The sequence below is a fragment of the Podarcis liolepis genome (genome assembly GCF_965112155.1).
Source record: "Podarcis liolepis genome assembly, chromosome: 3".
Lineage (NCBI taxonomy): Eukaryota > Metazoa > Chordata > Lepidosauria > Squamata > Lacertidae > Podarcis > Podarcis liolepis.
The window spans coordinates 53,278,737-53,290,281 of NC_139557.1; the positions used below are offsets into that span (position 1 = coordinate 53,278,737).

At 41.7% G+C, this 11,545-nt stretch overlaps 1 protein-coding gene across 1 annotated transcript; it reads left to right on the forward strand.

The window, feature by feature from the left end:
• Positions 1 to 2,809: 2,809 nt before the first annotated feature.
• Positions 2,810 to 8,082, forward strand: GTF3C6 (general transcription factor IIIC subunit 6). Its single transcript, XM_083497932.1, has 6 exons — positions 2,810 to 2,989; positions 5,028 to 5,108; positions 5,508 to 5,571; positions 6,302 to 6,346; positions 6,464 to 6,574; positions 7,256 to 8,082. The coding sequence occupies exons 1-6, from the start codon at positions 2,942 to 2,944 to the stop codon at positions 7,573 to 7,575; spliced, it is 669 nt and encodes a 222-aa protein (XP_083354058.1). The 5' UTR covers positions 2,810 to 2,941; the 3' UTR covers positions 7,576 to 8,082.
• The last annotated feature ends 3,463 nt before the right edge of the window (positions 8,083 to 11,545 follow it).

Here is an 11,545-nt window from a genome sequence, read left to right on the forward strand (position 1 = left end):
CAACTACCTGTCTGTACTATTTTTAATCAATGCAAAGGGCAGACTATTAATGTAATCTTGTTTTTAGAATGAAGGCACTACTTAAATAGCAGCTGTGTATAGTCCCAAGTACAATTGAATGTGTGTGATTATATTCTTACACAACACTCTGCCATTGTTTATAATCTATCATGAGCAGCTCCCCTAAAAAGGGACAAAAGCCAATACCTTTACTTCTGGCTTTCAATAGAAAAGAGAAGTTTGATAGATCATGGTGATAGGGAGGGGCGATTCTAGGGTGGCTGAAGTAGGCACTGAGCAGTGTTTAAAATTTATTTTAGCAATGTTGCTTTTAAAGGATTACTATGGTTAGTTTGCCTACAACAAAGTTGGAATTGCCACTACTTTTTACATTTTAAATCCCTCTGCCCTAATCTTGCCATCGTCTACACATGTATGTGTGCCTGCATCTGAGGCTACCACTTCATGTATCTTAAGTGGTTTCTGGTCCACAAAGATCTTAACAAAACTGTTACTGTATTTCTTTAAGGTACCTCAACGCTTGGTTGCAATTTGATCCAATTATAGGTAGTGCTCTGATCATAGAATCATAGAATTGGAAGAGACCACAAGGGCCATCGAGTCCAACCCCCAGCCAAGCAGGAAACACCATCAGAGCACTCCTGACATATGGTTGTCAAGCCTCTGCTTAAAGACCTCCAAAGAAGGAGACCACCACACTCCTTGGCAGCAAATTCCACTGTCGAACAGCTCTTACTGTCAGGAAGTTCTTCCTAATGTTTAGGTGGAATCTTCTTTCTTGTAGTTTGGATCCATTGCTACGTGTCCGCTTCTCTGGAGCAGCAGAAAACAACCTTTCTCCCTCCTCTATGTGACATCCTTTTATATGATAATAAAAGTGGACATACAGAGGAAGTGGTAAATGCAGTGGATGGCCGACTATAAGGTGTGAAAAGCTAGTGTGTAGTGGTTAGAGTGTCCGACTAAAACCTGGGAAACCAGGATTCAAATCCCCACTTGGCCATGAAGCTCACTGGGTGACCTTAGGCCAGTCACTACCTCTGCTTAACTTACATCCCAGGGTGGTTGTGGGGATTAAATAAGGGGGACAACCATGTACACGAACTTGAGTTCATCTGAGAAAAAAGGTGGGTTATAAATGCAATAAATAAGACTGAATCATTGCTGGCAGGCAACAGAAAAAAGCAAATTTAAAATTACAGATGGTAAGCACTTATTTTGAAACTTGTTGCTGTTGGACATAGATAATAGAGACCAACATCTTGGAGGTATTGGTAACCTGTTGTGGAGTAGCACTTAAGAATCCATAACAGTAATGGTGTTTATATCAATACCCTTACAGTGGTGCCTCGCAAGACAAAAAGAATCCGTTCTGTGATTCTCTTCGTCTAGCGGTTTTTTCGTCTTGCGAAGCAAGCCCATTGACGGATTAGCGCTATTAGCGGCTTATCTGCTGATCGGATGAGCTGATAAGCGGCTTAGAAAAAGGGGGGGGAGGGAAAAAACCAGCAGGAACTTGCGAAGCAAGCCCATAGGAAATTCGTTTTGCGAAGCACCTCCAAAACGGAAAACCCATTCGTCTAGCGGGTCTTCCGTCTTGTGGGGCACCACTGTACATTGTTGTGTACACAAGTTGCCTTTTAACACCCTATACAGGTAACATTAAGTGTATGATACCTGTGGCTTTGCCACTACTGGTAACATTCTTGACTAAATCAAAATGAGATTGCTTAATATCAAATATGCATTAATAAAATAACATAAACTTTTATCCTCTCATTTCTTGTGTTAATTCTCCACTTCAAGTATGTATCTCATCACAAATAAATGAATAACCAGCTTTATTATTATTATGAATGTAACACCCCATACCAGCCTTGGTTTGGTTTTTGTGTTTCATGAAGTTTGAACTAGTACAGTACTGAAATCTCAGCTGCTAATTACTCCCTCTTGTCTTCACCAAGGAAACAGTATTAAATTATTTCCCTGCTTGTGTAAAACTTATGAGATTAATTTACCTGTGTGCTGCTAAAATTCTAAGTCTTGAAGCAAGATAGTGTAATTAAAATACATAGTTTAGTGGGGGGTCAGGTTTTCAAAGCATTATTTATACAGTATACGGCTTACATCAAGATAAAAGGGAGAGTGCATCTGCGATCATGCAGAGTTTATCAAAAGAAAAGCTGAAACTGCAATGTTACGATTAGAAGAATTAGTTTGACGGATGACTGGCTTGTGTTCCCAGCAGCTGCTATTTTAAAAAGCAGCCTACTGACCTTAATACTTGAGGACCTGGTGCGAAAAATAAAGAACAAGAGAGCTCCTCTTAAAACGCCTATTTTAGTTCTAAATTACGCAGCTAACATTAAGGTTTTGTCCGTTTCCTTTGGATGTACGTCTTGTTATTTTTATTACTATGGCACAGTGGGCGGCTTAATTTTTACACCGTGCTTTGCAGTTTTATACGCAAAGCGGAATATAAATACTTTAAATTTAAAAATGTATCCGGGACGAGAGGATGGCCAGTGAAGAGAACAGTCGTTAAAAGAGAGGACTTCGCTAAACAGCAGGAAAGCCGCGAAATGAACCACATTTATGTTAAAAAGGCGGAAGATACAAGCGAGCATTTTTCCCCGCTCCCCGCCAAAGTTCTCTATAGGTCAGGATATATACTGTATATCCCCACACGCTTGGTCGGGTCATTAGACTGCCTGAACTGTACCTGTCTCCCCCTCGGCTGCTTCTGAGCAGAAGCCGCCGCCCCAAGCCTGCGAACTGCGCGGCTCTCCCGTCCCTGCCCAGAGTCCTTGCAGCTGCAGCAACCAGAGGCGCTGCTCTTGCCGAAAGGGTCCTGCGTAAGATGGCGGCGGCGGCGGCGGCGGCAGGGGGATCACGTGACACTCGTTGAGGCACTACCGGCATGGAGGCCGCGGAAGGACCCCGCGACGGGGAAGAGGTGGAGGTGGAGGTGGGTGGCAGGAATGGGCTCTCCCCCCACCCCGCGGGGCTTGCTCCGCGGCTCACCTCGCGACGAGGCTGCCGGCTGCCCTCCCGCTGCGGGGTCTGAGCAGGGAAAGCGGCCTGCCAGTGGTTCAGCCTGGGCCTTTCTTTGTGGCGCCGAGAGCCGTGGGAGCAGCGTCGCGGGTTCTTTGGGAGTCCCGGGCTGACGCCTACGGATGGGTGATGGGGATTGCGCTTCCTCAGGGCAACCTGATACACACGCATATTTACATGGAAATAAGTTCTGCTGAGCTCGGTCGGACTCGATTCCTGGCATTAGTCTTGTCATCGCCAGCATTTAATGCCATGACTCAGCTCTCCATCCGTTGCGAAGTGAAACTAGAGCAGGCATCCCCAACCTGCGGCCCTCCAGATGTTTTGGCCTACAACTCCCATGATCCCTAGCTAACAGGACCAGTGGTCAGGGATGATGGGAATTGTAGTCCAAAAAAATATGGAGAGCCGAAAGTTGGGGATGCCTGAAGTAGAGTGTCTTGGAGCACCATTCTCTGTAGTGAAATAGGTGCAACACTTGGATCTCCTAATATTCAAAAGCCTTCTGCCTCCACTGGTCCATATCCAGTATCACTGAAATGATTACTTCATGGTATAAAAGAATACATGTATATCTTATACATGCTGTCAGGTTATATTGGTCCATGTGCAGAGTGCCTGCCGCTGCTGAACTACAACTCCCATTATCCATCCCAATGGCAATGGTGCCTGGGGTTGATGGGAGTTGCGAGTCTGGAAGGTCACATGCTCCCGTCCTGATCCGGCAGAATAGTCTGTCTAGCTCCCTGAAGTCCATGTTCCCCTCCATCTCAGACAGTAATATTTCCCGGCTCCATAACTTTTGAGATGCGGCTTTGAACTTGGCCCTTCTACGGGCAAAGCATGTGTTGTACACCTGGAATATAGCCCCAAAGGAGAGGCGAAAAACATGCCCTTTTATTACTTTGATAATAAACATTAATGAATTTCAGCAGGTATTTTACTGCTGGATATTGTGTTGAACATGGCTCTGTTCCGCAGGAGTTACTCTGGGCCAGCAGTGACAGTAACCACAGCTGCATCTTCCATCAGTAGTTTTCATGCTGTCTCCCTAAAGATGGTTGAAACATTGTATGTAAATGGTTAAGGAGTAGAGTGTACAGTACCTACTTTCCAACTGTATATAGCTCCTGCATACTCCCCTACTTGGTGCTGGAACAAAATGTGGGAGTGCTAGTACTTTTTATGTCAGCCTATTAAAAAAGCAGAAAGAGGCAGTGTTAGTTTACTCTGGGTTGAAATGGCAGTGCAGAATGTACAATAGTGAAGTGCTTTACTGCTGTAATTAAGTGGGAGTAAACTGCTGGTGTTTGAAAATAGACGGTAAATGTGAATGCATCTTATGTTTCTTTTACTATGACTCAGAAGAGCAGAATTGCTTTCGTCTACCTCTTGCATATGTTGGTGCATATTTATTAGTAACAGTTCTAGTGGGCACTACTTAGGAATACAGAATCAGAAGTTGATACTTACTCTAAACTGATTTGTTATTATTTTGTTTCCATGTCCTAAGTTGGTGAGAGCAGTGAAACATTTTGAAAAGCCATTAAGTAAAGGCAACAGATTTATTTATTTTTTAATGAAACAAATATAAGACTTGAAATAGTCAGCTGCAGCTGCAAATTGGCACTGGAGAAGGATGCACATCACTTTCATTGCATTAGAGCAAAACTAACTAATGTGAGATATCCAACCTACTGAAACTTGGAGGGGAGAAGAAGGTGTGGATGTCTTGCTCTCCCATAGCATCACAAACTTGGTTGAAAATATAAACGCATGCAATTTCAACATAGAGGTTGATGGTTGGGTGGATGTGTTTGTATATGTGCTCCTGGAAAGTGGTTGTATAGCAGTAATATATTTGCAGATGGGCTCCATCTGCTGGACTGAAAGGGAGATTGAGTTTATGAATACATTGTTTTAAATATATTTTAAAAACTTTCTGCCCCCAGGAACAATTGGTCATGGTGGAACTGTCGGGAATAATTGATTCAGACTTTCTGGAAAAATGTGATAACAATTGCAAGATTTTGGTGAGTGTGATTAATACAAATTTCTATCTTTGCAGTTTTTGTTAAGAACAACAAACCTCTATTCAGAACCTACAAAAGTCAATATAGGTGTTTTGCTTACTATAGTCTGGTTTGCGGTTGTTGTGGGGGGAAGTACTGTCATGTATGAAGAATGTGCATATCTTCGTTTTGTTGTGTGCACACGAAGTGGGAAGTTCTGATCAGCTTAGGGTACATAAACACTGTCAAAATAGAGACTGCGTGCTCTTTGTGAATGACAATGATATCTGTAACCTTTCATAAGCATTACAGACTTCAGCAATTTAGGCTGCGTTTTGAGTCAAAATTACTTGGGAGGTATTTGCATTTAATGATCTTTTTGTTAAATGCAGCCGTGACTCTTCTTTTTATTGTTTGCAGGGAGTAGACACAGAGAGGCCCATTTTGCAAGTAGACAGATATGTTTTTGCTGGAGAATATGAAGGTAAGAAAATGTTTTATGAATACTATACTTCTTTTCATAAGCCAGGATCCAATGCACAATAAAACTAGTCATGTGAGCTAAGGCAGAATTATTTTTTATTAGTAGTATATCTTTGCTGTTTTTCCACACAGAGAAAAAGCAAATACATTTAGGCTGATATCCAGTTCAGGTGTCCTGCTTGCACAATGAACTTCAACTTGCACAAATGGAAATTATCCTTCCTCCTGCAGCCCCTCCCCCATGCACCCAAAATCTGCTTAGGGTTGGGGATGCAAGGAAGCAGGGGAGGGGCACAGCGGGGAGATGAGGTAGGGGAAGTCCTGTTGCATCTGCTGGCATAGTGTTGGATCTCACCTATAAATTCTCAAATAACATCACAGTAAAAACACCTAAATACAAACATAGGAGATGTTAACATTAACTAAAAGCAGACAACAATTTTCACATCCAAGTTTTAGCTACCATATCTGTTTGCAAATTGCTTTTGAGATTGAGGAGAGTTTTGAGAAGTTTCTAATATGGCATTGGTGTAAAGTGATTAAATAAGAAAAAAGGAAGCAAGCAAACAAAAGTCCCTTGTATGAACTAATCAGCTCTTCTGGCCCTAACTTTTCATACACTTATCTTCTAAATCTATTGCTTAACAAGAGTAGATACCGCTCTTTTGAGTGTTATTCATTTAAAAAGTTACCTGCACTTTCCTTAACAAAATGTTCATTTTCATTCCCAGATACTCTTGGTACCTGTTTGGTGTTTGAAGAAAATGAAGATCACGGTAAGGAAGACTTTTGTTCTAAGCTTTTCAAAAGCTCAAGAGAACTTTAGGCAGGGGGAACATTGCAAAGAGTAAAGTTACCACTTAAAAATAATCTGTAATTTTTCCTTATACTAGATGCAGAAGGCAACCAAAAAATACAGCTAAAATATAAATGCCACACAATGAAGAAGCTGAACATGACACGGACACTCCTGACTGAGAAGAAGGAAGGAGAAGAGAACATAGGTGGTTCTGAGAAAATTGCTGTTGCTTTCTATAGTTCCCCTTCTAGAAATCCCATTTTGCATGCTCACCAGATTTCTACATGTCACGCATTGCTTCACCACCCTCCTTTGCACAGTTCCTGTATATTGCTTCACTTCTTTCTAACCTCCTTTGTTCATAAACATACCCTCTCTTGGCACCACTTCTACTCCACTTGGAAGTAACTGAGCCTACAAGGAGTTGTGGTTCTGGTATTGTACTTTGTTTTAGTGATCCCAGTTAAATCCTGGCCCTGACTTGGTAACATACCAGGCCTGTTTATAAGTTTGCTATCAATAATATGTGCAAAACTCCTTATGTCACCATCTCCCTCAGCTGGTATTCTTATGGCATATATGAATGTATTCCTTAACTACTGCTACATGATTAACCCTAAAACTTCCTATTGATGGTGATTATATGCAACCATTAACATAGATTGTGCTTTATAGAATGACATTCATTCTTTTCCTCTGAAGAACTTGCCATGTAAATCAAGGCACTGACAAAGAAAGGGGAAGGGACCAAAGGAAAAGGAGAGAGAAAGAATAGATGTGACTAGTGAATTTAATACTACTGTAGTTTAAAAAGTTTTAAAATCCTGTCCCCAACTCATCTTCTTCCTGATTTCTCTCTCTCTCTCTCTCTCTCTCTCTCTGTCAGGTGGTGGTGTGGAATGGCTAGAGCTTAAGGACAAAGATTTCTCATACAGCAGACCTAACATGATTTGCAACTTCTTATACGAGAAAGAAGAAGACGCAGCTGAGTCCCAAGACAAAATGGCAGAAGAATCTGAAGGAGAAGCCAGTGACAGAGGAAGTATTGATCAGGCCTTTGAACCTGAGATGCATCCACACATTGAAAGTGATGGTGGTGCCCCTCCTATGGATGCCACCTCCTCCAAGGCAGTGGACTCTTCTTCAGAGGATAGTCAGGTTATTACTGCAGATAATTCTCCACATGGCTCTAAAGACTGTAGTTGAGAGATGACAATTAACGGACCTTCTTATTGTTGTATACCGTTGTTTTAGAGAACTCTTTGTGACCGATGGTTTGTTTACATCACATATAGGAGAACTGGACCCTAAATCTGAGTGCTAAGTAGTGTCATCTTTCACAAATCAGGAACTACGCAGCTAAGTCCCTGTTCCTCACAAGCCCTTTTACTTTCAGTGACCCCCCGCTCGCCACAAGACCACACTGCACCATTAGCTACTTCCAAAACTCAGCAAAGCATGTTGTGCAGCAAGGAACTGATATTCAAAGGAAAAAATAAATCCTATCAGGTAAATGTAAGGCCTGAGGCATGTCTACCAGACATGCTGGACTTTGGCCCTTGTCTAACATCCCTGGCCTCAGAAAAGCAGAGGGCCTGAGGAAGAAATAATGTCAACCCTGATTCTTCTCAAGTGTGGAAGCAATTTTTGTTTTACAGTTTTACTTCTATAATTTCTGTTGTAAAATAAATGTTTACTGTCTTCAAGCATAAATGCAGACTGAAATTTATATCTTATATGTTGAACAGGCAGTGGATTTATTGTAAACATGTAATAAGTGTTTTCTCCTTCCGCACATGCTATGCTTCACTCCCACAAGGAATTGGGCATCATTGGTACATTCACCATTATTAGAAATATCCTGCAGCATCTATACTTTCTGCATCAGCTTCTTAACTTGGAAAAGATGTGGCATGCTGTCAGAAACACATATGATATCCATAATTTTGTGTTTTATTGATCGTAAACATATATATATCAATGTGCAAACATAAATGTTGCTTTCCCCTCCACACTAACTAGAATCTCTTTTGAAAGCACTGCCAGTGCAAAAGATTGAACAGGAAAAAAACAGAGCAATTAACCACCTGCTTTTATCATTTCAGCTCTTATGAATCTAATAATTGCAACACCAGCAGCTGCAAAAGAACTTTAGCAAGCACAATCTCCAGTTTTTGGTCAGAGAGATGTCCTGTGCCCTCGCCGTCCCATGCATAACATTTGCTAGTGATTCTAGATATGCATTTGTTTCTTTGTTTCTGAAAACAAACAAGCATAGCAAAACGGCTTTGTTTTTCTTTGTGCTTGTTTGGTCTATACCACAAGGACAGATTAAGAGTTAGTATTGTGTTCGCCTCCTGTGGTTAGACACTGTTTTAACCTTCAAATTAAAATAAACATGTACCCTGTGTTCCAGTTAATTGCTAATTATATATAATCACCCCCCACCCCCAGCTCAGACTATCCATTCTGCTTAGATTGTTTTGCCTTTCAGTGTCAATTTTACCATTCAAGGTAACATAAGTATTACAATGTCTAGCAACGATGAAATAATAATATACTGATATAATTACAGATCACATGTGAAGAAATGTGTCTCCATATTCTCATTTGCTTCATCATTGCTATATCTAATATTGAGCTTGGTAGTCCCGTGCTTATCAGCAGGACAGCAAAATGGAGCCACGCACAGATAAGGTAGGGTTTCTACACATTTGGCAGACGCCCCAAGCTTGCAGAAAAATATTGGCTTGCAAATTAAAAAGGAGCAAGAACGAAACGGCACGGCAACATGGAATGTCGAAGGAGGTGTTGGGGGGAAATTGGCCTGACAAACCTCCTAGCTGTTTATATTACCTTGGGAGCACCAGATGATCACTTGATACCTCCCAGTCTAATGATACTGTGAAAGTTCTCTTTTGAAGTATTATTGTAACCTGACTGTAATGTAATTTTCTGCAGCAGTTTTCACGAAGTTGCTGGCCTTCAGGTGTTTTAGACTACAATTCCCATCAGCCCCATCCAGCTTAGCCCAATGGTCAGGGTTGATGGGAGTTGTCATCCAATGATAACAGGACAGCAGTAGGTTGGCAAAGGCTGCTCTACAGCATTTTTCTGTCTACTTGCTAGGAAGGCTTGCGGGGCTTGCATAACAAGAACATAAGCTGAAAAGAGAACTAACATAAAATATAATTCTTTTCAAAGTGTTATGCTTAGAACCTCCAAGAACATGTTGCAAAATACTGACTCAAGCATCACTTCAGCAAAGCTCCTGAAATAATGCTTAGAGCCACTTATAAACCTACACCAAGCATTGCCTGGAGGCTGCCAACTTGCGCCTCCTTTTACATTATCAAAGTCTTGATTTGAGAGCTTTAAATAAAACAATGAGCCTGATTTGCATGTGATGGTGCACTTTGGTCCCCCAACAGAAAGATAAGCCACTATAGATACTATTCTCAAATATGTAAAACCCTATTATCCATGTGCTTGGTTAGTTTTAGCACACTTTTTTATATACTGAGGGGGAGGTGAAGCAAATGTGTTTACTGAGAGGCTGCTCCAACAGAAACATGTCCCACAGAGTTCAGTGCAGCTTACTGCCAAGAAAGTGTGCATAAAGCCTAACACTATGCATGCTACTTGGAAGTAAGCCTGACTGAGTTTAAAACAACATACTTTAAAGCAGAGCAGTAGCTACATGTGGGGTGGGTGGGGGGGCTAGCCAGGTTTCTTGCTGTAGTGAAGCCTCCAGAGGGGTGCAATTGAGGCTCCCAGCCTGTGTGTGTATGCTAATGCACATGGGGGTGCCATATGGGTATTTGACCCGGGTGCGATAGGACCTAGTTTTGCCCCTGCTTAAATGATAAGGATTCATCGTAGTACACATATCTGTAAGCAAGTGCCATTGCGTTTAGTATGTTTGACATCTGGGTAACCACAGGATTTCCAGAGGGGTAGTTGTGGTAGTATGAAGCAGCAAAAACAAGCCCTTATGTTTAATGACGTAACAACCTTATTGTTGCATAAGCTTTTCTGGACTTAAAAAGGTTATGCCATAACAAATTTGTTAGCCTCTAAGGCAGGAATGGGAAATGTATGGCTCTCCAGATATTGTTGAATTCCAAAGCCGAACAATCTGAGGTAGCATGATCAGTGATCAGGAATAATGGAAGTTGCAGATAAACATCCTCTGGAGGGGCCACAGGTTTCCCACCTGTTCTTTGGGTACTACGACCTTCTTTTGCTGCATATGCAACCATACATTTAAAGCACATTTCACACTCACATGCATCAAATCCTGGGAACCATAGTTGACCCAGAACAATAATTCTGAGCACTCTTAGCAAGCTACATTTCCCAGGGTGTGTACACAGCCTTTGTTGTTTATAACCGCAATAAGGCTAAGAAAGAAGCTAGTTTGTAAAAGAAACTGTCGGTAGAAAAAAATGTAAAACTTAGTTTACTTATGTCTCCACTTTGTCTAGCTTGATGTTCAAAGCTCTTCCACTTTTCTGGTAGTACTGCAATACCTATAGTCTGGTCAAGCGAAACATTTTACTTGTACAATAGTAAAGTCCTCTGCACTTCTACTCACTGAATTCAGCAGGTCTTATTTCCGGAGAAGTGGGTGTAGGATTGCAAACATAAATATATCTAGGAGCAGGCCTAATTTGATTGAATGGCGCTTACTTCTCTGTAGACAGTATTCCTCTATGGGAGGGTGAGGGCCTTCCAAGCAAAGTTTTCTCACCTCACCCCATTGATTTGAGCAGAGGCAGCAAAGTGGAGAATCACCAAAATAGACACTGCACTGAAGGAGGCAGAGAAAGCTAAACCTCTTGGCCTGCTGGGGATACAAATCTTCCCACCACAGTCTTCAGTGCCGCATATCAACTGATGAGCAGAGATAACTGAGGAGGGGTGTGGGGTTAACTTCAATTCAAAATGCTGTAGACACACCTATAACTTAGCTTAGAAGTTGGCCAAGGGTGACTACAGACTACAGAGCTAAAAAAAGTGGTTAGCTGATCATGCTGTATACACAACTACTTGGGAGTTACCGTAATTATGTTGAATCACAGAACTGTCCAGTTGGAAGGGACCCCAAAGGCCATCTGGTGCAACCCCCTGCAATGCAGAAATCACAACTATATCTCATTTTTGGGTGGTGGTT